This window comes from Littorina saxatilis, linkage group LG6 (genome assembly GCF_037325665.1).
Source record: "Littorina saxatilis isolate snail1 linkage group LG6, US_GU_Lsax_2.0, whole genome shotgun sequence".
NCBI lineage: Eukaryota > Metazoa > Mollusca > Gastropoda > Littorinimorpha > Littorinidae > Littorina > Littorina saxatilis.
Genome location: NC_090250.1, coordinates 42,116,695 through 42,144,315, shown reverse-complemented (window position 1 = coordinate 42,144,315; position 27,621 = coordinate 42,116,695). Strand labels below are relative to the sequence as shown.

The 27,621-nt window shown below is 41.0% G+C and overlaps 1 protein-coding gene and 2 long non-coding RNA genes across 5 annotated transcripts in view; 1 reads left to right on the top strand and 2 right to left on the bottom strand.

Annotated features, from left to right (window-relative positions):
• The window catches only part of LOC138969256 (WD repeat-containing protein 17-like), a 76,393-nt gene extending 73,331 nt beyond the window's left edge, over positions 1–3,062 (top strand). For all 3 annotated transcript variants that reach the window (XM_070342004.1, XM_070342003.1, XM_070342002.1), the window contains exons 26-27: positions 1,481–1,661; positions 1,968–3,062. In XM_070342004.1, the coding sequence (XP_070198105.1) occupies positions 1,481–1,661; positions 1,968–2,087 (301 nt within the window). In that variant the 3' untranslated portion in view covers positions 2,088–3,062. The remainder of the gene's footprint in view (positions 1–1,480; positions 1,662–1,967) is intronic.
• Positions 3,057–5,265, bottom strand: LOC138969258 (uncharacterized). Its single transcript, XR_011456407.1, has 2 exons — positions 3,684–5,265; positions 3,057–3,157 (listed from the first exon to the last, which is right to left on the bottom strand). It is a non-coding gene; the product is annotated as an uncharacterized lncRNA (long non-coding RNA).
• Positions 5,266–19,710: 14,445 nt separating this feature from the next.
• On the bottom strand, positions 19,711–25,141 carry LOC138969255 (uncharacterized). Its single transcript, XR_011456406.1, has 2 exons — positions 22,186–25,141; positions 19,711–19,899 (listed from the first exon to the last, which is right to left on the bottom strand). It is a non-coding gene; the product is annotated as an uncharacterized lncRNA (long non-coding RNA).
• Positions 25,142–27,621: the final 2,480 nt, after the last annotated feature.

The following is a 27,621-nucleotide window of genomic DNA, read 5'->3' as shown; positions in this document are numbered from 1 at the left end:
CGTTATGATCGAGCATCGGTTGAAATCTTTCGCGAGCAGAAGCTCGTATTTGACCGCAATGCATCGGTGCTTAAATGACACCAATGTGTGTCCATGAGGGACATAAATCTACGAACAATATTTGAACAAGATTTATTCGAACTTGACGGTTTTAATGGACAGTGTTGGTGAAGTTACTGACAGGTAGCGACTTTACAGGAGGGGGAGGGGTCCTCTAACTTTACAGCTCGGAGACAACCCGGTAAGGACTTACCGGTGTTTCATAAATAACACTTAGCAGTTGGCGGACTTATTGAGTTTTACAGATCAGTATATGAGTTGCAGCTTTTTCAAGAATAAATCTTGTTCAAATATTGTTTGTAGAGAGGAGCAAGCATGAGGAATCTCCTATTCTAAAAATAACCAATTCTGGTAGCTGCCGCGGACCTTCCGCCAGACACACATTAATACCGGGGGAAAATAAATAGTTATTGGGCTGTAAAAATAAATACCGGGCGGTAGTTAAACGACAGTTTGACTTTAAAGGACACAATTTTGCAGCTTTTTCAAGAATACGAGCCCAGGTCTTTTGTTGTTTTTGTTGTTGTTTTTATTTCATTGTTACATTCTTGGGTACAAGGTTATGGCCTAATAAACAGATTTGTTGAAGAACAGAATTCGATGTGTGTGTGTGTGTGTGTGTGTGTACGTGTTTTTATTGTTTCAGGCAAACTTTGGTATTTCTGTTGAAAACGATCTCTCTGCTTAATTATTCATTTATTTGACCGTTGTATAGACCACATAACAGTTGATAATTCTCCACTTGAATCTCCAGCTTTCCCGAGGCCTGTTGCATGCCCCATACCCCCCCTCCCCCTCTCTCTCTCTCTCTTTCGCCATCTCTCTCTCTCTCTCTCTCACACACTCTCTCCGTGTATCTCTCTCTCTCTGTCTCTGTCTCTCTCTCATGTACGATTATGTATGTACCTCATTGAATGTTTTAATGATATGACAAAAAGATTACTTATGCAACAGAAAACAATACTTATTTGCCAACATTTTACCATTTTTACATTGAAAATGTGAAGAAACCGGTTATAATAATAACAAATTTTTTCCTTTTGTCTTCGTTATAACCGATCTAATCGGTTATAACGAAAATCGATTATAACGAATAAAAAACGTTTTCCCCTGAGATTCGTTATAAACGGTTTCGACTGTATTTGATTTGGCAAGTTTTTGCTGCAGGAGGGGCGAAGGGTATCAAACTAAAAATCGGGGTACAGTGCCCTGCGATGCGATGTCCCTCCAGTGAATGGTGAAAAGGCACGTTTTGTCGGCGGCTTGGCTGTTTACATGACCTAATCATACCTGACATGAAAGGCCACCTGCAATGTAGTTTGTCCCAAAGGGGTTGCTCTTTTATTGTAGAGACCACTGTACTTTTCCTGCATAATGACAGCAAACACTGAGCACAGTCTGGGTGTTTTTTTCTCCCCAGACCTCAGAGTGGCCGTGGTGGTGGAGGAGAGCCTAATTCGAACCCACAGTGGTCTCAGCTGCAGGCACGACTGGGACACGAAATATGGCCAGTGGAGTTTGGTGCCGACTGTATGGCCAGCTCCCATCTACCGTCACACTCTGATGTCCATGTGTCAGTTCTCACTGGCCAGCGGATTAGGGTCAGTGTGTGTGTGTGTGTGTGTGTGTGCACGCTTGAGGCAGGAGGGGGAGAGGGGTGTATGTTTTTGTGTATTTTGCTCTTCATGTATGTGAGTGTGTGTATGGGGGGTGTATGGGGGGTGGGGGGTGAAGGGGCGTGTCTGGTTTGTTTTTTCCTTATTTCTTTGGATGTTTGTGGGAAAGGGTTAGTTGGAATGCAAGATTTGTTTGTTTTGGATGGATGCGTTGAGTCTGCATTATGTGCAAAAATCAGTTTCAACACATTTTATTGTTTATGGTTATGTTGGTTTTACACTTGTGTGCAGGGCCTAGCAGTGTTTCTAGAGGACGCCAAGTCAGCAGTGTCGGTGAACGAAGCGTTGATGTGGGCGAAAGTGAACCCTTTCTCTCCCCTTGGTTCTGGCATGAGAATCACACCATTCTGAGAACCGACGTTTTGAGTGATATTACTGCAATGAGGGATAATCTAGCTGTAGCCTTTGCCCTGAAGAATCTTTGGTGTGTGGAACAAATAGGGTTTCTGTATAGTTGAATGAAGCTTGAATGTGAAATAATTCATTTTTCAGATTTCCGTGCATAAGAAAGGAGTGCACGAATGATGGTGTAATATAGTATAAGGAAATAAGTTGAAAATATGTTTATCAGGGAAAACAAAACAGACAGGAATTGAATAATTGGTTTCGACCATAATCTTCGACAGCCTTCAGAAAACAGCATGTATGAACAGCTTTCTGTTGAGGTATCAACTTTACTCTATATACAGTCAAAGCTGGTTTCGACATTCTTTTATTGTTCAATGTTTTGAAGGTTGCTAGGTTTCTTTGTTTTTACAGAAATATCTCTTATTTCTGAGTTGTGTTGGCAAAGACAGGTTTTGTTTGGATTGAACTTCATGACTCTTCCACCAGCCGCAATACCATGTGGGCTGGCGATTAATAGCGCATTACACCATTCTGAATAATTTTGAAAGGTAAAATCTGAATGAAAGGTATTCTTCACAGCTATAGCCCGGCTATCACATTGTTTCAAGTATCGATTTTTTTGTCTGCTTTTGCTCAGCATTTTCAAGGAATTGTGTCTATTGGTTCCTTCTCTCTCTCTCTCTCTCTCTCTTTTTTTTCAGTGCAATACTGCACTTCCTTTGTGTGAGGTGACTTTTTTTGTACTTGTCCATTTACAGGACAGTTACATGCATTTAGTAATGTGGTACGTACAGAAGTGTGAAAATGTTGATGCACTCCCTTTCATGTTGATGTAGTTTGAGATTAAGTGTACGTATAACTCATTATATATATATGTAGACCTCACTACAATGAAACAGGGTCTGCAGTTCAACCACACACACTTCACTCAGACTGCAGAGCCTCACACTGTTGAAAGTAAAAACGACTGAAAACGGTTCTTTTGTTTTATTTAATTTCTTGAATGAATGGAAACGGTTCTTTTGGTTTATTTAATTTCTTGAATGAATGGAACATTCAGGAAAAAACTGGCCCTGCAAAGCAGAACAACGCATTAGAGCACGATGTTAACTTTTATAAGTGATCCATAAACAAACATAGAATCTTTAGGATTCTAATGAAAAAATTGTAGTTTCACAAAACTACCATTACCACTAATACTCTCACTTTCAGACCATTGTCATCAACTGTGTACAAAATTATCTAGTGGATAATTACAGCAGAATATACGATAATCCAGTAGATTCATTATTCAAAATCTACTCTACTGTCATTACCAGACTCACTACACAACATAATGACAATCTTTACTCGCAATTCAAAATTAATCCATCCTTGATGAAGATGAAGTAATAAGAACACATCAAGCCTCAAACTCCACTACCGATCACTCTCCAGTTATGTTAGCCACTACAGGTACATTTTCCAAACCAAATTTGTTTTGACAACTCCAAAAAGTACAATGCCAAAAACTGTATTTCATTTCACCTATTTTCACATCAAAAACTATCCATTTCCTAAATTGAATGGCTTTCAGACGAAATCAAAGTCCAAACAAACCCTTTGTTTACACAACGCATGGGCGCGCCCATCTTGATGCAAGGGGCATAATCCACGAGAATTAATTTCCTTGCGCATGCGCAAACAGACCCATGTTATTCTTGGCGCAAATTCCAAAAAATACTACGATCATTTACAACCAAAAGCTTGAAACATTACCAAAACAATGAATTTAGACTCGGAAACGATCATAACACTAATTTATGCATTCAAAGAATAATAAACCTGGTCGCCCTCCCTGAAGAAAGATGCCATGCTCATCGAGAGCATTCAAAGAAGAGCCACAAAAATGGTCCCTGAACTCAAGGAGAAGGAGTACGAAGACCGCCTGAGGGCCCTGAACCTCCCAAGCCTGACGTATAGAAGACTGAGAGGGGACCTCATTGAGGCGTACAAACTGACCAGCGGAATGTACAAAGTGGACAGTGAAACTCTGCTCCCAAAGTGCAAGAACGACCGAACAAGAGGCCACAAATACAAGCTGGAACAAGTCGCGTAAGGCGAAAATACAATATTTAGTCAAGTAGCTGTCGAACTCACAGAATAAAACTGAACGCAACGCAACGCAGCAAGACCGTATACTCGTAGCATCGTCACTCCACCGCCCGTGGCAAAGGCAGTGCCCGTGAATTGACAAGAAGAGAGGGATATTCGTTGCGCTGAGAAGGATAGCACGCTTTTCTGTACCTCTCTTCGTTTTAACTTTCTGAGCGTGTTTTTAATCCAAACATATCATATCTATATATTTTTGGAATCAGGAACCGACAAGGAATAAGATGAAAGTGTTTTTAAATTGATTTCGAAAAAAAATTGATAATAATTTTTATATATTTAATTTTCAGAGCTTGTTTTTAATCCGAATATAACATATTTATATGTTTTTGGAATCAGCAAATGATGGAGAATAAGATAAACGTAAATTTGGATCGTTTTATAAATTTTTATTTTTTTCTTACAATTTTCAGATTTTTAATGACCAAAGTCATTAATTAATTTTTAAGGCACCAAGCTGAAATGCAATACCGAACCCCGGGCTTCGTCGAAGATTACTTGACCAAAATTTCAACCAATTTGGTCAGTGAAAAATGAGGGCGTGACAGTGCCACCTCAACTTTCACGAAAAGCCGGATATGACGTCATCAAAGACATTTATCAAAAAAATGAAAAAAACGTTCGGGGATTTCATACCCAGGAACTCTCATGTCAAATTTCATAAAGATCGGTCCAGTAGTTTAGTCTGAATCACTCTACACACACACACACACGCACGCACATACACCACGACCCTCGTTTCGATTCCCCCTCGATGTTAAAATATTTAGTCAAAACTTGACTAAATATAAACAAGTCGCGTAAGCACGCCGTGGATCGTGTAACTCTGCATTTGCGCCACCGCAACTTTTTATCGCTTCACGCCGACGAAGAGGCAAGCTGCAAGGTAGGTCTCTCACAGAAAATGAAAATGTGTAGGACTTTCAGGCATCATCTAGATTCTTCATTAGTACATTTTAAAGAAGTATATACTCAAGGTCTAAGGTACGTGCTTTTTTAGTCGAAATGTCAGGTTTCGGCAGTTCAGAAGTCCGATTTCTGCTGGAATTGTAGCTGAAATTGCACGATTTGTCCCTTCCTTCGTAACTTTAACGAAACAGCACTAGTTGATGCATTCCCGTGATGATATCCTGTGAGCTAAACATGTCCTTTGTATTCTTGATGAATGCTGTTGCACAATTTTGTCTTTGGGTGACGCACGCGGCAAAAGAAAACACAAACAATTAGACTTCATGTTATACGCCACCGATGCTTGGTGTAATTCGCCACCGCAATTTCACGTCTTGGATGTTATTCGCCACCGCAACTGTCTAATGAATTGCATAATAATTATGTTGAAGAGTTCAGTGATTCTGTCACTTCCAATTGAAAATATTGATTTGGAGTTGTTCAGTTCAGTGTATAGTTCAGCTTTTGTAGAACACGTTTCTGAGACGCACCTGGCGGCGTTTCACTCCCACACTCTTCGTCATTCTTCTTTCCCGAAAAACGTCACGTCTGTCAGAGGCGTTCTTTTCTCTTCCAGCGTCAAACTGATGAGCTTTTGTGATGTCACTGGTAATAGGAATGACTGAATTTTAGAATTATTTCACACACATAAACACCAACGAAGCTTAAGAATTTTAGAGTTATGTGGTGTTTGGCTCCACAATGTTTGTAACAGGAGCGTTCCAGGCCCAGTTTCAGACTCAAGTGACCGCAAATCAAACAGGAAGAGGTAGGTTCCATATTGTCAAACTTAGTGATTTCAGCCACTGAGTGTTTATTGCTAGAATGGCAAGAATCGCTGCGCTCTTCAATCACATTTGCTTGTACAATAACTTTTCTGACGGGATACGGAATGCGGAACGTTTTTGTACATTCTTGTATGTGTAGTCAATCTTCCGAATGTAAATGAATGCATAAGAGAACATGAGGACAAACTTTTCATCAGCGTGCCTTCCTAGAAGTGAAATCTCATTGGTGAAAACGTTGGTCTTCATGTTCTGATGTGTCTTTATTTTGCTGCGTAATCTGTTCAGATCATCACTAGCAGTCATCGATGCATTTCCCACTTGTAAATATAGTATTTTTTCACTCTTACGGTAGGCACTGTTATATTTCCTATTGATGTCATCATACCCTAAACCTCTTGAATCTCATAGTCCCAGGTTTTTTTTTGGGGGTGGGGTCATATCTATACATATAAATAAAAGAGAGTGTCTGTCTGTCTGTGTGTGTGTGTGTGTGTGTGTGTGTGTGTCTGTCTGTCTGTGGTCGCCATACCTCAGAGATGGCAAAAGATAAGCACAAGATATTTTGCATGCACACTGCCCTGGACCCACAAATGTGCACCTGGGTTTTAGTTTCTCCAGACATTGTTTTCTTCCTCGGATAATTACCCTCCCCATCTATCAATACAGTCTATATAGTGCAAGGGAGGTAAGTCATGGTTTGTCACCCACGGAAGGGAGGTAACTCTCATCAACCCAGTATACCATGTCATTCTCAAGGGTTACCCCCCGCCCGCTATCATCCCGCCACCCCCCCCCCCCCCCACACACACACACACACACACACACACTAACCCTGCCCCCTGCTCCCCCTCCCTGCCTTCCAGATCATCGCGAATAATGTTTACGAAACGATCGCCTCAGTGAAAGATCACGAGAATTTACAGATTTCTCTCCCCTGTTCAAAAAGGTATGACGCGCTCACTCATGAGGTATGCGTGCTTTTATCAGACGGTAACTACAGTGGGTGTGAGAAGGGGTAAACAAATCAGCCAAGTTCAGTTTTTACCAAATTCGCACATGTCGTGGAATCCCTCTCAGTTAAAATTCCTTGGACTTTGGTTCACCAGTGATTTACAGAAAATGGCAGAACTGAATCTAACTGATAAATTTAACGAAACAAAGAAATTGTTTAATACATGGATGAAACGCTCATGTACGCCTTTGGGCAGAGTTGCAGTACTAAAATCGCTCATTTTATCCAAACTTGTGTACTTGTGGATAATGCTTCCAAATCCACCTGACCAAATGGTTGAACAGCTTCAGAAAATGTGCTATCATTTTGTATGGGATGGGAAGAAAGATAAAGTAAAAAGAACAATAGCAATACATAGTATTCAAGAAGGAGGTATTTGTATTCCTCATATTGAAAGCTACGTAAAATCCTTAAAATTAACTTGATTTAAAAAGATGCAATCTTCTTGTTATGTACCAAAGTGGAAAAGAATTTTACAAGGTATTTGTCCTGAAGTTGATATGGTTAAGGACTATGGTCCTTTAGTCCTGAAAACAAGTAATCACAAAGTAAATAGATTTTGGAAGAATGTCTTTGATTCATATATCGTTGTTTTTACGATAAAGTTGAAGTAAACACGGCTGAAGAATCTGTTAAAGGAAGATGGAATTTTTCTGAGTCTGGAGGAGTTTTGTGCAAAATATAACGTTGATGTTTCATTTTTAGATTTTTTGGGGTGTGTCAGCTCTGTAAAAAGTTGTATGCGAAAAAAAGGTATTACATTTGAGAGCTTAGATCATCTCCCAGAGATAAAAGCGTATGGTTTGATTGTTAAAGCTCCCAAGGGTGCTAGAACTTTTTATATTTTTACGGGTACTGCTCCCGTACTGAAAGCATGCCAAAAGTGGGAGACGTTTTGGGAAACTGAAATTGAATGGAAAAGAGTGTTTGAGTTGACCAAAAAAATCAAAGAAATAAAATTACGATGGTTCCAAATGAAAATAAACTATCGGATTCTAGTCACCAATTCCACTTTAAAAAGCATGCGAGTATTGTCGAGTGACCTGTGTAATTTTTGTTTACAGCAAAGAGATACAATTTTTCATTATCTGTGGGACTGTGTTCACGCCCAAGCTTTTTGGAAATCTCTTGTACAACTTTTGAAAGATAAATGCACAAATTGCACAAGACTTTGTTTAAATTCTTCTCTTGTTTTATTTGGACATGAAAACAATACACATACGGACATAGGTTTTAATCATATTTTATTGTCTGCAAAATTTTTTATATACAAGAACAGAATATTGAAAACTAAACCAAAACTGCAACAATTTTTACAAGAACTGAAACATATTATTGACAATGACAAGTACATGTTTAGAAACGAGTTTGAGTATGATAAATACATAAAGAAATGGGCATCGTACACAATTTTGGTGGAATGATAATATGCTTATACTATGCACTGCCATATTTTCATACAACATTGTTTCTGTTACTATCAATGATTTTGACTGTTTTGTACTCCAATCTGTATTGTTTGTATAATTTGTCATGTATTGTCTGAATTAAATCGTCTGAAGAAAAAAGAACACGTTGAACCAAATAGAAACTTGCCTTGCCTATACATCCAAATGTATGAGCTCACACTGTCATTTTTCTTATCCACATTGGAATAAGATTCGAGAGGTTTCTGAGAGAGGGGAGAGCAGAAACACCCGGGCGAAGCCGGGCCTGACTTCTAGTATATATATATAATTATATATATAAGCACATTCCAGTACATGTGGGTTATACACTCAAGTACAGATAAGCATACTTTTCATACAGAAGAAGAAGAAGAAGAAGAAGAAGAAGAAGAAGAAGAAGAAGAAGAAGAAGAAATACTACAGTTTGATTTGTCAACTCATGGTGCCTTTAAATCCTTTGCATAGGCAAGATCACGCCACGCCCCTGAGTTTAAAACTTGCAGCACTAAAGTTAAAATGCTCCTATCAATTCCTGTCAGTTTTGTGACAAAAATAAAGGTTTACATGCCTCCACGATGTTGATGCGTTTGGAAATTACAATTTGCGTAGTGCGGTGGCGAATAACAAAAAGTGCGGTGGCGAGTTTCATCTAACATTGAATTGATGCGGTGGCGAATTACAGAGAGTTGTTGACACTTTTTTTTATCTGCTTCTTGCAAAGTATATATGGAACTATATACAGAGAAACTACACGTGGAGATTCATAAAACATTAAAGTTATCAGTGAACATGTCCAAGAATAACCAGTAATCTCCGTTTTGTTGCATTTGACGCAGAAACTGAAAATATGCCCAAAACATGGGGAAACGAGAAGAAAAACAGATCGTCACGATCACCAGGGCCATCAAAGCATCAAAAATATATACAGAAATATAGCTAAGGATATAAGTATGTGAAATGCAACACTTGAGAACATGCTGAGTGCCTAGTATTCTAACAATTTAATTTATCATTCGAGAGACCTACCTCGCAGCTTGCCTCTTCGTCGGCGTGAAGCGATAAAAAGTTGCGGTGGCGCAAATGCAGAGTTACACGATCCACGGCGTGCACGCCGTGGATCGTGTAACTCTGCATTTGCGCCACCGCAACTTTTTATCGCTTCACGCCGACGAAGAGGCAAGCTGCAAGGTAGGTCTCTCACAGAAAATGAAAATGTGTAGGACTTTCAGGCATCATCTAGATTCTTCATTAGTACATTTTAAAGAAGTATATACTCAAGGTCTAAGGTACGTGCTTTTTTAGTCGAAATGTCAGGTTTCGGCAGTTCAGAAGTCCGATTTCTGCTGGAATTGTAGCTGAAATTGCACGATTTGTCCCTTCCTTCGTAACTTTAACGAAACAGCACTAGTTGATGCATTCCCGTGATGATATCCTGTGAGCTAAACATGTCCTTTGTATTCTTGATGAATGCTGTTGCACAATTTTGTCTTTGGGTGACGCACGCGGCAAAAGAAAACACAAACAATTAGACTTCATGTTATACGCCACCGATGCTTGGTGTAATTCGCCACCGCAATTTCACGTCTTGGATGTTATTCGCCACCGCAACTATCTAATGAATTGCATAATAATTATGTTGAAGAGTTCAGTGATTCTGTCACTTCCAATTGAAAATATTGATTTGGAGTTGTTCAGTTCAGTGTATAGTTCAGCTTTTGTAGAACACGTTTCTGAGACGCACCTGGCGGCGTTTCACTCCCACACTCTTCGTCATTCTTCTTTCCCGAAAAACGTCACGTCTGTCAGAGGCGTTCTTTTCTCTTCCAGCGTCAAACTGATGAGTTTTTGTGATGTCACTGGTAATAGGAATGACTGAATTTTAGAATTATTTCACACACATAAACACCAACGAAGCTTAAGAATTTTAGAGTTATGTGGTGTTTGGCTCCACAATGTTTGTAACAGGAGCGTTCCAGGCCCAGTTTCAGACTCAAGTGACCGCAAATCAAACAGGAAGAGGTAGGTTCCATATTGTCAAACTTAGTGATTTCAGCCACTGAGTGTTTATTGCTAGAATGGCAAGAATCGCTGCGCTCTTCAATCACATTTGCTTGTACAATAACTTTTCTGACGGGATACGGAATGCGGAACGTTTTTGTACATTCTTGTATGTGTAGTCAATCTTCCGAATGTAAATGAATGCATAAGAGAACATGAGGACAAACTTTTCATCAGCGTGCCTTCCTAGAAGTGAAATCTCATTGGTGAAAACGTTGGTCTTCATGTTCTGATGTGTCTTTATTTTGCTGCGTAATCTGTTCAGATCATCACTAGCAGTCATCGATGCATTTCCCACTTGTAAATATAGTATTTTTTCACTCTTACGGTAGGCACTGTTATATTTCCTATTGATGTCATCATACCCTAAACCTCTTGAATCTCATAGTCCCAGGTTTTTTTTTGGGGGTGGGGTCATATCTATACATATAAATAAAAGAGAGTGTCTGTCTGTCTGTGTGTGTGTGTGTGTGTGTGTGTGTCTGTCTGTCTGTGGTCGCCATACCTCAGAGATGGCAAAAGATAAGCACAAGATATTTTGCATGCACACTGCCCTGGACCCACAAATGTGCACCTGGGTTTTAGTTTCTCCAGACATTGTTTTCTTCCTCGGATAATTACCCTCCCCACCTATCAATACAGTCTATATAGTGCAAGGGAGGTAAGTCATGGTTTGTCACCCACGGAAGGGAGGTAACTCTCATCAAACCAGTATACCGTGTCATTCTCAAGGGTTACCCCCCGCCCGCTATCATCCCGCCACCCCCCCCCCCCCACACACACACACACACACACACACTAACCCTGCCCCCTGCTCCCCCTCCCTGCCTTCCAGATCATCGCGAATAATGTTTACGAAACGATCGCCTCAGTGAAAGATCACGAGAATTTACAGATTTCTCTCCCCTGTTCAAAAAGGTATGACGCGCTCACTCATGAGGTATGCGTGCTTTTATCAGACGGTAACTACAGTGGGTGTGAGAAGGGGTAAACAAATCAGCCAAGTTCAGTTTTTACCAAATTCGCACATGTCGTGGAATCCCTCTCAGTTAAAATTCCTTGGACTTTGGTTCACCAGTGATTTACAGAAAATGGCAGAACTGAATCTAACTGATAAATTTAACGAAACAAAGAAATTGTTTAATACATGGATGAAACGCTCATGTACGCCTTTGGGCAGAGTTGCAGTACTAAAATCGCTCATTTTATCCAAACTTGTGTACTTGTGGATAATGCTTCCAAATCCACCTGACCAAATGGTTGAACAGCTTCAGAAAATGTGCTATCATTTTGTATGGGATGGGAAGAAAGATAAAGTAAAAAGAACAATAGCAATACATAGTATTCAAGAAGGAGGTATTTGTATTCCTCATATTGAAAGCTACGTAAAATCCTTAAAATTAACTTGATTTAAAAAGATGCAATCTTCTTGTTATGTACCAAAGTGGAAAAGAATTTTACAAGGTATTTGTCCTGAAGTTGATATGGTTAAGGACTATGGTCCTTTAGTCCTGAAAACAAGTAATCACAAAGTAAATAGATTTTGGAAGAATGTCTTTGATTCATATCGTTGTTTTTACGATAAAGTTGAAGTAAACACGGCTGAAGAATCTGTTAAAGGAAGATGGAATTTTTCTGAGTCTGGAGGAGTTTTGTGCAAAATATAACGTTGATGTTTCATTTTTAGATTTTTTGGGGTGTGTCAGCTCTGTAAAAAGTTGTATGCGAAAAAAAGGTATTACATTTGAGAGCTTAGATCATCTCCCAGAGATAAAAGCGTATGGTTTGATTGTTAAAGCTCCCAAGGGTGCTAGAACTTTTTATATTTTTACGGGTACTGCTCCCGTACTGAAAGCATGCCAAAAGTGGGAGACGTTTTGGGAAACTGAAATTGAATGGAAAAGAGTGTTTGAGTTGACCAAAAAAATCAAAGAAATAAAATTACGATGGTTCCAAATGAAAATAAACTATCGGATTCTAGTCACCAATTCCACTTTAAAAAGCATGCGAGTATTGTCGAGTGACCTGTGTAATTTTTGTTTACAGCAAAGAGATACAATTTTTCATTATCTGTGGGACTGTGTTCACGCCCAAGCTTTTTGGAAATCTCTTGTACAACTTTTGAAAGATAAATGCACAAATTGCACAAGACTTTGTTTAAATTCTTCTCTTGTTTTATTTGGACATGACAACAAGACACATACGGACATAGGTTTTAATCATATTTTATTGTCTGCAAATTTTTTTATATACAGGAACAGAATATTGAAAACTAAACCAAAACTGCAACAATTTTTACAAGAACTGAAACATATTATTGACAATGACAAGTACATGTTTAGAAACGAGTTTGAGTATGATAAATACATAAAGAAATGGGCATCGTACACAATTTTGGTGGAATGATAATATGCTTATACTATGCACTGCCATATTTTCATACAACATTGTTTCTGTTACTATCAATGATTTTGACTGTTTTGTACTCCAATCTGTATTGTTTGTATAATTTGTCATGTATTGTCTGAATTAAATCGTCTGAAGAAAAAAGAACACGTTGAACCAAATAGAAACTTGCCTTGCCTATACATCCAAATGTATGAGCTCACACTGTCATTTTTCTTATCCACATTGGAATAAGATTCGAGAGGTTTCTGAGAGAGGGGAGAGCAGAAACACCCGGGCGAAGCCGGGCCTGACTTCTAGTATATATATATAATTATATATATAAGCACATTCCAGTACATGTGGGTTATACACTCAAGTACAGATAAGCATACTTTTCATACAGAAGAAGAAGAAGAAGAAGAAGAAGAAGAAGAAGAAGAAGAAGAAGAAGAAGAAGAAGAAATACTACAGTTTGATTTGTCAACTCATGGTGCCTTTAAATCCTTTGCATAGGCAAGATCACGCCACGCCCCTGAGTTTAAAACTTGCAGCACTAAAGTTAAAATGCTCCTATCAATTCCTGTCAGTTTTGTGACAAAAATAAAGGTTTACATGCCTCCACGATGTTGATGCGTTTGGAAATTACAATTTGCGTAGTGCGGTGGCGAATAACAAAAAGTGCGGTGGCGAGTTACATCTAACATTGAATTGATGCGGTGGCGAATTACAGAGAGTTGTTGACACTTTTTTTTTATCTGCTTCTTGCAAAGTATATATGGAACTATATACAGAGAAACTACACGTGGAGATTCATAAAACATTAAAGTTATCAGTGAACATGTCCATGAATAACCAGTAATCTCCGTTTTGTTGCATTTGACGCAGAAACTGAAAATATGCCCAAAACATGGGGAAACGAGAAGAAAAACAGATCGTCACGATCACCAGGGCCATCAAAGCATCAAAAATATATACAGAAATATAGCTAAGGATATAAGTATGTGAAATGCAACACTTGAGAACATGCTGAGTGCCTAGCATTCTAACAATTTAATTTATCATTCGAGAGACCTACCTCGCAGCTTGCCTCTTCGTCGGCGTGAAGCGATAAAAAGTTGCGGTGGCGCAAATGCAGAGTTACACGATCCACGGCGTGGTAAGGCGAAAATACAATATTTAGTCAAGTAGCTGTCGAACTCACAGAATAAAACTGAACGCAACGCAACGCAGCAAGACCGTATACTCATAGCATCGTCACTCCACCGCCCGTGGCAAAGGCAGTGCCCGTGGAATTGACAAGGAGAGCGGGGTATTCGTTGCGCTGAGAAGGATAGCACGCTTTTCTGTACCTCTCTTCGTTTTAACTTTCTGAGCGTGTTTTTAATCCAAACATATCATATCTATATATTTTTGGAATCAGGAACCGACAAGGAATAAGATGAAAGTGTTTTTAAATTGATTTCGAAAAAAAATTTTGATAATAATTTTTATATATTTAATTTTCAGAGCTTGTTTTTAATCCGAATATAACATATTTATATGTTTTTGGAATCAGCAAATGATGGAGAATAAGATAAACGTAAATTTGGATCGTTTTATAAATTTTTATTTTTTTTTACAATTTTCAGATTTTTAATGACCAAAGTCATTAATTCATTTTTAAGCCACCAAGCTGAAATGCAATACCGAAGTCCGGGCTTCGTCGAAGATTACTTGACCAAAATTTCAACCAATTTGGTTGAAAAATGAGGGCGTGACAGTGCCGCCTCAACTTTCACGAAAGCCGGATATGACGTCATCAAAGACATTTATCAAAAAAATGAAAAAAAAATTCGGGGATTTCATACCCAGGAACTCTCATGTCAAATTTCATAAAGATCGGTCCAGTAGTTTAGTCTGAATCGCTCCACACACACACACACACACGCACACACACACGCACGCACACACACCACGACCCTCGTTTCGATTCCCCCTCGATGTTAAAATATTTAGTCAGAACTTGACTAAATATAAAAAGAGCATCCCGCCTGGATATCAGGAAAAACTTTTTTGGGCTGAGAGTAGTCGGGAACTGGAACAGCTTACCAGAGTATGTAGTCAACGCCCCGTCCGTGAACAGTTTCAAAGGAAGTCAAGGCTTGGTGGAAACCTGAGAGAGCACCAATATAGTATTGAATTCCCGCTGACTACCTCCAGTCAAGACACCCAAGAAGTGGGTGGAACGAATACCCAAGAGCTGCGACACAAAGACCCACTATCAGGCCCTTGGCCTCGGATGGAAAAACAAGTGTATGTGTTCTGCGCGATCTTAGAATCCGGTTTCATTCTAGAATGGACCGGGTCCAGGTTGGAATTCTAACCCTGCGCAAGTACAGGGGTGCCATTCTAGAATGAAACCCTTGAATAAAGGGGGCCGTAATGTTTGTAGGTAAGACAGAGTTGTCTTCCCTTGAATTATCTCCACCTGCACCTTCCCTTTGATAAAATGGGGCTGATTTGTCTACCCCTGAAAAAAATCCTTTGGTGATCTTGCGATGTCATGTCATGTCAAGAAAGTTGACACTCCTGAGTACGCAACAAGAAAAATGTTCATTCAGAATGAACAGCGTCGATGCAATGTCCACCAAAGATTTATTTTGGGAAGTGTTAAAGGTTAGGGTCAAAAGTTAATGAATTGCATGTTGTGCTGGATATATATACTGTTCAAAAAAAGAAACGCATAGTTGCTACTTGCCAAATTTGTTTTATTTTTCGAAAAAATTAACAGAAAATCCAATATTTAGATTATTTGTTTGAAATTTGGTATGGACACAGTTGAATGCACACACAGTTCATTTGCATCTTCAAATCAATCAGTCAATCAATACGATTGGGTGCCGAGGCTGTCAAGTCAGTAGGGGGTGTGACTGCCTTGAGCAGCAACAACTGCCCGGCACCTTCTGGGCATGGACTGGATCAGATGCCGGATATCTTGCTGTGGGATGGTGTCCCACTCCTCCTGAAGTGCCTGCAATAGATCGCGGTGATTTGCCGGCGCTTCTTCTCGCCTGCGCACACGTCTGTCCAATTCATCCCAGAGGTGTTCTATCGGGTTCATGTCTGGCGACATGGATGGCCAGGGAAGCACCTGGACATGGTGGTCGGTGAGGAACTGGGTGGTGAGTCGTGCTGTGTGCGGGCGAGCGTTGTCCTGCTGGAATATGGCATCCTGGTCAGCCAGAAGAGGAAGGGCGTGTGGGCGCAGAATTTCCTCCACGTATCGCTGGGCAGTTATGCGCCCTTGGACGTGCACCAGGGTGCTCCTTCCAGCGGTATTGATCGCCCCCCCACACCATGACGCCTCCACCACCATGAACGGGTGCCTCATCCACACAGTTGGGCGCGTAACGTTCGTTTACTCTCCGGTAGACCCTCCTCCGACCATCATGTCGCTGGAGCAGGAAGTAGGACTCGTCGCTGAACCACACGTGTCTCCAGTGATTCCGGACGGTCCAGCGAAGGTGCTGGTTGCCCCACTGCACTCGGTTCTGGCGATGGCGGCGGGTGAGGACAGCTCCTCTGTGAGGTCTGCGAGCTCTCAAACCAGCTTCATGCAGGCGGTTCCGCACGGTCTGGTCCGATAATCGGTGTGGCCCGGGGAGAGCCTGGACAGAAGATGAGGCCGACAGGAAACGATTCCGGAGGTGGCGGAGCCGTATGAAGCGGTCGTGAGCAGCAGTTGTTGCCCTTGGTCTTCCCGCTCGTGGCAAGTCAGCAACGGAGCCAGTGGCTTGAAACCTGACCCACAGTCTACTGATGGTGCTCTGGGACACGTGGAAGTGCCTGGCGATTGCACTTTCACTTTGGCCTGCTTGTAAACGACCCAATGCAATTTGGCGGTCTTCTCTGCTCAATCGGGCCATCTTTCGTCGCTGAATTGTCGTCTGATTTCTTTGTGGCGAACAATCCGCTTTTATGGGTTTTGGAAGACATGGTGAGAGCTCAATATTCCCCGAGTTTCACGAGATTACACTGAAGCATGACGAGTGGTCATGCCAAATGAGCAATTTTGACATTGTAGCCACTGATAACGCATGCGTCACGTGCAGAGCTCACTTGTGGCAATGGACGAAAGGTCGACGACCACATAAACATTTTCTGCAGTTTGGTGGATATCCTTGTAGCCATATAACTAAATTAACCAAATATTACAAGCTATGCGTTTCTTTTTTTGAACAGTATATATTGTTTATTTCAGTCAATGCTTGCTATGAATTTATCAAACAGCCACAAGAAAAAAAAAGAACTTTTTAATTAAACATTAAAGCGTGTTTGAAACAGGTAGAAAGGAAGAGTTGATATTGCAATATCTGTACGTGGGAATGTGGTGAAAAAGAGTGCTAAAAGTAGTAAGTCAGTCTCAGATCCATTTCAAATATTTATTGCAGAAAAACAAAATACAAATTTAAAAAAGAAGGGCAAAGCCCATACGACTCACATGCTTTACACATTTTTCCTACCAAAATACATGTGACCTTGACCCAAGGTCAAGGTCATCCAAGGTCATGCAACACAAAGCTGTTAATTCAAGACATAGGAAGTACAATGGTGCTTATTGGCTCTTTCTACCATGAGATATGGTCACTTTTAGTGGTTCACTACCTTATTTTGGTCACATTTCATAAGGGTCAAAGTGACCTTGACCTTGATCATATGTGACCAAATGTGTCTCATGATGAAAGCATAACATGTGCCCCACATAATTTTTAAGTTTGAAACAGTTATCTTCCATAGTTCAGGGTCAAGGTCACTTCAAAATATGTATACAATCCAACTTTGAAGAGCTCCTGTGACCTTGACCTTGAAGCAAGGTAAACCAAATTGGTATCAAAAGATGGGGCTTACTTTGCCCTATATATCATATATAGGTGAGGTATTGAATCTCAAAAACTTCAGAGAAAATGGGAAAAATATGAAAAATAGCTGTTTTTTAGGCAACATTTATGTCCCCTGCGACCTTGACCTTGAAGCAAGGTCAAGATGCTATGTATGTTTTTTGGGGCCTTGTCATCATACACCATCTTGCCAAATTTGGTACTGATAGACTGAATAGTGTCCAAGAAATATCCAACGTTAAAGTTTTCCGGACGGACGTCCGGACGGACGGACGGACGGACGTCCGGACGGACGGACGGACGGACGGACGACTCGGGTGAGTACATAGACTCACTTTTGCTTCGCATGTGAGTCAAAAAACCACAGAACCATTACCAGGTGTCATAGGAATGTTTGAAAACAATAGTTTTAATTTTACACTGTAAATACAGGAATCAGAATTAAACACCTCAAATTGGCACATGAATAAGTACTGACATGAGCGTACAATATTTTAATGGAAGTGCATTTTTAGCACGAAGCATCCGCAGGAGGATGCACTAACAATTACATGGTGCCACAACATTTGTACGGACATTTCACAACCGTGCATTATTAGCACAGAACACATACATGGGGGCGCACAAAACATTATTGTGACAGTAATTTACACGAAACATTTCACATAAGTACATTTTTCAGCATGGTGCATCTACAGGAGGGTGCTCCAACAATGATGCATAGTGCCAACATTTAGCGCAAACTTTTCACAACAGTGCATTATCACCACAAAGCGCATACAGCGATTACATAGTGGCAAGTTGCACTAAACATTTGAACAAAATGCATTTTGTTCAAATGTTAACAGCACAGCACTAAGTTTTGCATAAGTGCACAACGTATGTCCTCAGTGCACTGGCGTCAGAACCGGGGGCCTTCTTCTTCTTCTTCTTGGCGTTCGCAGAGGTTACACAATCAGTCCAGCACTGATGATAAATGTTGTCGTTTTCTCCAACTCCTGTCGACTGCCATATAGTTTGGTCTGCAAGGGAGTTGGTGACGGCCACACTTCTTTTCGTTCCTCATTTAGTAAGGGACATCGCTGTAAGATGTGTTCCGCTGTTTGGTCTTCTTGACCGCAGGCACAGGTTGGTGATGGCGCCAGCTTGAACTTTCGGTTCATGTGAGCATTGAGCCTGTTGTGGCCAGTACGCAGCCTGATGAGGTTGACTTGCTGCTCTCTGGACATTGTGTGGTAGTCATCTCTGTTTGTCCTTGGCCTCATCAATGCCTTGATGATTGTCTTCTGCTCACTAAAGCTGACACTGTTTTCAGGTTGGTCTTCCACGGCTCCTTCTTTCGCCAGCTCATCTGCCCTTTCATTTCCTGGTATCCCACAGTGTGCTGGTATCCACTGGAGGACAACTCTTCTGGTTTGTCTGACCATCTGGAACCGGGGGCCGGGGGGGGGGGGGGGGCAGCTGGTCCAGGCGGGTGGGGGGGGGGGGGCAAACATGTCTTTTTGCCCCCCCCCCCCCAACATTTAGGATGACAAAAATATTCAGAGAGAGAGAGAGAGAGAGAGAGTTGATAAACAAAATACTCCCCCTCCACACACACACACAAAAAGTATTTTATGGTCTCGTGTGCAAGAACTTTATAGCCCAGACTCCTTACTCATATCGCAACCCCGGCCATCTCCTCACGTCTCTCATCCCCTCTCCACTTGAATTTTTAATTCATAAAACTGAATGAAAGATAAAGTTTTGTAAACCTTGCCAATACTACAAGTAGTCGTATTGCCAATTTTATTTAAACCTTGTCACTTCGCCGGAATGTATTAAGTGGACATAAGGTCGGGTTCGGGAAAAGAGATTTCTTAGAAAAAAGTCTACTCTACAAAGACTGAGTTTTACTTTTCACGACATCAACATTCAAACAACTTTCACTACTACACAGTCGTCAAGGCAATACACTGTAATTTACTTTTAAACATTTATTACCTTTTCTTCACTTTCACTAACACTAACGCTAACACTTCTTTTCTTATACACAACTGCGGTAAAAAACAATAACTATTAGCGAAACTAAACACTTGAGGAAAAACACATAAACTCAAACACTTAAAGCATGGCAGCTCTGAAGGGGAGGTAGGAAAAGTGCCCCTGAAAATACAATGCATAACACTCATAAACACACTATAACAAAACAAATGTAAATAGTAAACAAACTGACAATAAGAACATAGGATTAGAATACAAATACAAAACGAGACAAACTCTTATGACTGATGACAAAACTTGAGCGCTTTAGAACCGAAAAGTATGTCATGCTGACGCACGACATAGGAATCAACATTGACAAGAAAATGTTCAATCACCATCTATGATAACAACTTTCTTTTAAACATGAACAAGAAGTTGTGTTTTGAGTTGCATATGACTAAGTGCAACAAAGTCAAATCAAAACGTCACTACGTCCACTAGTGATGAATTAAAAATACACCACTCACAGAAGAACCAAAACACTTAATGCCTCAAGTTCTTCTTTGATATGACTAAAATACATTTCAGCCTTATCTTACTCAGCCATACTATACACAGTGTCATAAAAGAACTGTATCAGCATACACTAACACAAATGTGATTCCACTCGCATCAAAACAGTCCTACAAGTCCCAACTCCATCAGTCAAATGTAACCGTGTGCCAATCTACTTTCCTCTTTCTTACCGAACTCAAACAGACGACACAAGTTATATTAACCAGGTTCTTTTATTCCATACGATGAAATGGGGAATGTGTGGGATAACGGGGGTTTATTTTCAAATACAACACTTTCACTGTATAGGACTAAACAACTTCAAAAAAAACAATATTCTCACTCTTCATTCTAAAACTACATTCTTCCCCTAAAGATACCCTTTAAAACACATCAAATCCTTTCCCCAAACTACACTCTACTCTAAATCCTCACTCTCAACTTTAATCCAAAAAAACACAATGAGACTCTAATTTAAAACAAACGAAATCTAAAAAAACAACCTAAAAAAACAATTCTTTAAAAAAAACCAAATCTACAAAAACTAACAAAATCTGACCAAAATCTCTCCACTAAATCTAACTACTCTTCACTAACAAAACCTAGTCTATAAAAACAAATCTACGCCCCACTAAAAAAGAAAAGACCTAACTAAACCAGAAAAGACCTAACTAAACCAACCAGACCTAACTAAACCCAGACTTAACTAAACCCCGTCTACGAAAACCCAGCTAAAAACCTCCCATCTAAAAAAGACCCGTCTAAAAAGAACCCCGTCGCACGCTCCGACATCCTGCAAACCACAGAATGCACGCCGTAAGCATACGTAAACAAATCAACAATTTCAACTACCACAAACTAACTCGTTGAACAACAAAACACATCATTCCTACCAAATAACATGCCTACAATACCGTTCTCTCAAACATCGGTTTTCTAAACATTCAACAAACAAAAGTCTTCCCAAACACTCCAACTCACAAAACAATCTACTTGAACATTCAAATAAATCCTTTCCCCAAGCAGCATACTATTCTTTTCACCGCCTACCCATTTACAGAAAGAAAATTGTTTTAACCTACCAGCAAAAGAATCCTCACATCCCGGAAAGATTTCCGGCCGTGACAGACATGTCACACAACGGCATTGAAAACACACCGCACCAAATACACGTCTTTTTCCCTCAAAGATTCCAAGCAAAAGCACAGTTTTAGCGTTCACATCCTGTGCACCGGTGTCACAAGATTAACCCATTCAACTCGAGGGGTGTCAGGCAGCTCCACTTTCTTTAGCCAGTGCCTAACGTAACCTTCAACTATTCAACTTTACATCGCGGCGGAGGGAAAAAGGGAGATGGAACAAAGCCACCTGTCAATTGTTTCTTGTTCACAAAAACATTAATCACAAAATTTACTCCAGAGGCTTGTACCAAAGAAACAATCGTTTTACCTATGCAAATTTTAGAATCGGCTATTCCGCGAGACCAATTCAATAGAAATGAAACTCAGTCTCGGAAACCTTAATGGATCCCCGATAGTATAGAGGTACCACGAGTTCACACGGATGCACACAAGTGCATGTGTACCGTAACTCGTTCCCAAGCTCACACAAAGTTAGACTCCTCAACATGTATTTTCTCCCACCACAAAGTGACAAATACAAATAGTAACCAACAGAGAAACTTGATACAAATTACAAACATAACATTTCGAACCACAGAACTCTTTCCGATACCTCACACAGGTTTTTTCCCAAACTCAAGACCACATGGCCACACAACAGACAATGACATATACCATTTTCTATCTACTGGAATCATCTTCAATATTATTCATCCATGATTTATCTTTGCATAGAAATACAAGTAAACGGTTTGTGTGATCATCTCCCACAGTATTTTCAGTCTCTTACCTGAATTAGGAGCACTTTAATCCCCATGTTCTAGCCACCCGAAGCCGGTGCCATCTCTCTCAAATCATCATGCCATCAAAAAGAGAGAAACCCCACTTCCAGACATGGGAACTCAAAAAGTTGGAAGGTGGTTTCATCATAAGTAATATATCTTCATAGTTAAAAATATAATTTCAACATCTAAATATTCCTTAAATGTAACCAATGACTTTCAGATACTTCTGATAATTTTCTCATCACTACTTCTATTTTATAACTTGATAATTGCAATTACCAGAACATGACAAGAAGTAGTTAAGTCAAGGGAAGTAACCAACTGAAATGCCTGTCAAAATAATAAGTGCAGTTGTGTCCCTTTTAGTTTAGTCACCTCTTGAATGATAAGCTAAATGCCACAGCAGACAGTCTGTGTAAAATAAGAAATAATCCTTGTTAGGAATTATTTCACATGTTTACAGTTTCATTTGTAAAACTTATTTGTTGTGCCTTTCGTCTTTAAAGGGCCAAAAAGTAGCTTCCATTTTCCCTCTTTGCCATGCCTTTCGATCCATTTTGGTGACCTAGCCACTTTCATTTCATTTTCATTTCATTTTTCATTACTTTATTGTCCCATCGCTGGGAAATTCGGGTCGCTTCCTCCCAGTGGAAAGCTAGCAGCAACGGAGTCGCGCTACCCAGGTGTCTGCGTGTTTAGGTGTATTCAGCCACCTGCACTTATGGCAGAATGACCAAGATCTTTAACGTGCCATTGTGGTGACACGGGGGTGGGAGATGGATATGATACCGTCTCTGGGTCTGCACATAAAGTTGACCCGTGTCCGTCCCGGCCCGGATTCGAACCAGCGACCTCTCGATCACAAGTCCAGTGCTCTACCACCTGAGCTACCCGGGCCCCGGCAAAGCATGGCAAAGAGGAAAAATCTAAAATTTCTATGTGTCCCTTTAATACCTGTAATTAGAATTTTGAGTTGGGAATACTCAAGAAGAATCATTACATTTTTGAAGATTATAAATAATTTTTGTCTTTGAACATTTAATTTCCAATTTTGAGTTGAGAACAATAAAGAAGACATGTTCAATGTATGAAACGTATTACTTGTTGAGTTTGTATTCATTGGGCGGGGGTAAAAATATCAATTTCACTTAAGATTTAGTATTATTGTATCAAAATATTGTGATATGTACGTACAGACATACACACAGACAGACGGACAAAGTGAATCCAGTATACCCCCTCCAACTTCATTGGGCTGGGCTATAAATATCAATATCAAAGATTTAGTATCATTGTATCAAAATATTGTTCCATATACACACAGACATACACACAGACATATGGACAAACTGAATCCAGTATATATATACCCCCCTCCAACTTCGTTGGGCAGGAATATTCATATTGTTCTATATATCTGACAACATTTCACGGTGAAGCAAGTTTACCTTTAGTAGAGTTTCAGAACAATCATGTAAATTAGTAAGCTTTCAGAACAATCACGTATGAGGGCTTACATGATTACGATGAAATAAATAGTAGACTTTCAGAACAATCATCTAATAGTCACTTTTCAGAACAATCACGTGGGGCTGCAAACCATGCTGCAAACCGAGTGACCCACGGTGCAAGGGAAGGAACTCACCGGCTGATTGTGATTTGAAATTGTTTTGGCTTGGAGAGTGGGGCCCCAGTGGCCCATTGGCAAATTCAATTGCTTTGGCTTGGAGAGTATTCTCCCAGTGGCTAGTCTTTCCCGAGTACAGATACCCAGCGTCGTTCTGGGAATAAACAAAGGCAGACCATAGCAAGGGGGACTACCACGACTGGTATTCAAGAAACCTCTTTAGCGCCACTTGGCCGCATGGTGGCGCTGTTTGAGCTGTAAGTCACGCTAATCGGCATTCACGAAAGCCCGTTGTGACCCGCCAAAGTCACGTGACGCCTTCAAAGTTAGGACCTACCCCTCGTCTCTACAATCGCTAACACCGTGTTATCTTCGTGATTCAAGATGGCGGCCTTCATGATGTTGGAATATGCCGAGAGAAGAAATCTGAGAAGAATTTTCCGGGATCGCATTCATCCTGTGGATAAATATGACGATGTAGATTTGTACAGAAAGTTTTATTTTTTTTTTTGTCTTCTCTTTTACCTTTGTTTTTTTAAGCGGGGAGCATCCTTCTTCATATTTTTTTAAATCAATTTGCTATTATAACGTACTCTTTTGCACATGAAGAAAATAAACAAAAATAAACAAATGCCAAAGAGTAAAAAAAATTACGGACAGATGGTGATTTGAACTCGACTCAATCGCGCATCAGGCGAATGTGAGAACCGTTCGGCCACGGAATCAGTAGAAGAAATTGGACACTGTAATGCATTAAAGAAGACGCGAGCACGTTTTCACCACAAGCCGGTATGATCGAGCATCGGTTGAAATCTTTCGCGAGCAGTATCTCGTATTTGTCCGCGTTTCGCTGTCAGTCCAGTTAGCACTTCGTTTCCTCTTCCCCTCCATCTCTTCCTCGTGTGCCTGCGCTTTCGCTTGTCCGATGGATGTTCCGTACATGTCGACTTGACTAAAGTAAATGTAATGCACACGTGTTCGTTCGCGGAATAAAAGCAATGAAGGCGGATAAGACCTACTGCCCGTGCGCACTGAACAGGAAGTGAGGGAAACCCCGTGGTTTATAAATAGACAACCTTGTTAGCTAACAGCGTTCGGAGGGGGACTCGTGAATGCCAGTTAAAATCGGAAGTTAACGCGTAGTAGCTAAAACGGCTTCACCTCCAGCGCATCCCACCACTGCCAGCACCTGTAAACAAAACCCTGTACCCTGCCCTAGGCCACCAGTAAGTAGGGTCGATGAAGGCTAGGGCAGCACCGGCAGGGGTTTAACCCCTGCAACCGCTTCGGCCGCCGGCTTGGCCTAGCCCGAGACTTGAAAATGCTGTGTGGTCCTGCCCCCCACCCCCCCCCCCCCCACCCCCCTCTCCCTGCAAATTTTATTTTCTTCCGCAACCCTCCAAAGCGCCACCAAAAATTCAGAACGTTGACCCTGGGCGTTAAATGGAAGAAGAAGAAGAAGAGAATCTGAAACCACCTCAAATTCTTTTTCTTCTTGAATACCAGCGCTGTCTCCCTCTCGGAAATGTCCGGTTTTTTGACAATTTTTTTGACAGACAGACAGACCGACCGACTAACCGACAGACAGACCAACAGAAGGACAGAGTGAGTTATAGAGCTGTTGTCACAGGTTTAAAAAAAAGTTGACATTATATCTTCACAATTCAGAAGACCAACTTCATGTATATGAATAAGATTAAAAGTTACAAGCGAGATCGGCAAAACACTGTCAGTCCGGAAATTTCCGTTCGTAGCGATCAGTGCTGAGTGTCTCTCAAAATCGTAACGTCACTTTCAGAACATCACAATCCCAATTCACGATGTCTTTGAGTAAAGTGTAAAAAACCCGAAAAAAAACCCAACCAAACACACAAAAAACAAAAACAAACAGAAAATCCACACTTGTGGCTTTGGCTGTGTGATAGTCTAACTGAAATGACTATTCCAACTTGGACCCAAATTCCAACCTTGCGCACGGCCGATTCTAGAATGGACCAGCAACAAGGGTTTCATTCTAGAATGGCACCCCTGTACTTGCGCAGGGTTAGAATTCCAACCTGGACCCGGTCCATTCTAGAATGAAACCGGATTCTAAGTTCGCGCAGAACATATGCAAGTGTAAGTGTAAGTGTATAAGTGTAATAAATTGCCCAACTGAAATTTCACTATTCCATCATCTTGCCGCATGACCGGTTTCCAATAAAATTCATTTCTATGAAATTTAGTGTACAATCTCACCTAAAATGAATACCAAATGAAAGACAAAACATTTCTTGACAAAATTACAATAAAACTCTTTCTAGCCTTGATTAGGACACACTGATCTCTGTAGATTTCTCAACACCTTACATTCAGCAACACCCTTTCAGTTTCATGGCGGGACAGATCGGAGCAATCCCAGCAGTCTCGCGGCAGAAAAAGATAACCTTTTTACATGCCTCAAAAATAATATCTTTCTTTCGCCCCATCAAATTACAACATTTAGTCCAAAGTCTAATACAGCAAAAAGAAAAAATAAATCAATTATAAAAACTCAATTGGGTTGAAGGTCATAATTTCATTCAAGGGACACAACTACTCAAAGGGACACAACTACTCAGCTCAACAAATCTGTATCAATTTGTCTTGTTACTTCAATTCCCCTTGACTATGTCAGTGGATGCTGCTCCTGAAAAAGTGGCGGTGTCTGCTGTTGCAGCGGCTGCTGTGCCGGTGTTGTCTGGTGCAGTGACAAAGGAGGAGTCCATGGAAGTGGATGGGGGAGAATGTTCAAAGGAAAAGCCTTGGGGAATTGATTCTCATTTCCACCTTGATCGCCTGGCTGTTAAGCTCTGGCCGCGAACGCACAGAACTCCCTGGTTTGATAATCTGTCGTTGGCGGTTGTGCTGGACAAGGCAGGTGAGAGGGTGAAAGGCTAGAACATGACACTGTCAGCAGCAGTGGCTAGTTTCTGCGACAGAACGTTTCAGGTGAAACTTGGGGAGGAATCAGCTAAAGGAAAGGACAGGAGGGACAATCTGTTGATTGACAATCGCCTGTTTTTGTCTTTTGGTGTTCACCCTAAGGACGTTGAAACGTTTTGGAAATACCGGAAGGCGACCGCTCAACGATTGAAGCGACTAATGGATATGTCCAGGGTTGTTGCTTTCGGGGAGATTGGTCTAGATTTCACGGTTGCAGAGGCTATGTGGGATCGGCAGGTTTCCACACTTGAGTACCTGTTTGAGGCGCTGGGAGAGACAATTCGGCAAAAGAAACTCCCACTCGTCTTGCACGTCAGGGAAAGGGAGGAAATGCCGACCCGCAGAAAAGCTACTTGGGAGATACGGACAGTGCTCCAGAGGTTTTTTCCGGCAGAGTACCCTATCCAACTGCACTATTTCACAGGAAGGGCAGTGGATGTGGAGTCTTGGCTGGAGGCCTTTCCACAGACACATTTCAGTGTGAGTGGGGCTGTCCGGAACTCATCAGCTGAGAAAAAAGCTGGAGTGGTAGCGATTCCATCGGATAGGCTGCTACTGGAGACTGACGCACCTTATGCTCCGGTAACAGGTAGTTTTAGCGTGCCGCATGACATCGCTACCACAGCCAAATACGTGGGACAAATCCGCAGGACAAGCGAGACGGCCATCCTCGCTCTTGCACATGAGAATGCAAAGCGGTTTTTCGGTCTACCAATCGGGAATCGTGCCTTCGATCGGAGGGAGTCAGTCTGAGCTGGCCAAAGAAACCCGTGCAGTGTTTAGAGGGGAAATTGTTTTTTTTTAAAAAGGGGGGAAGAATAGAGATTTACTTATGGGTTTAATGGGGTAA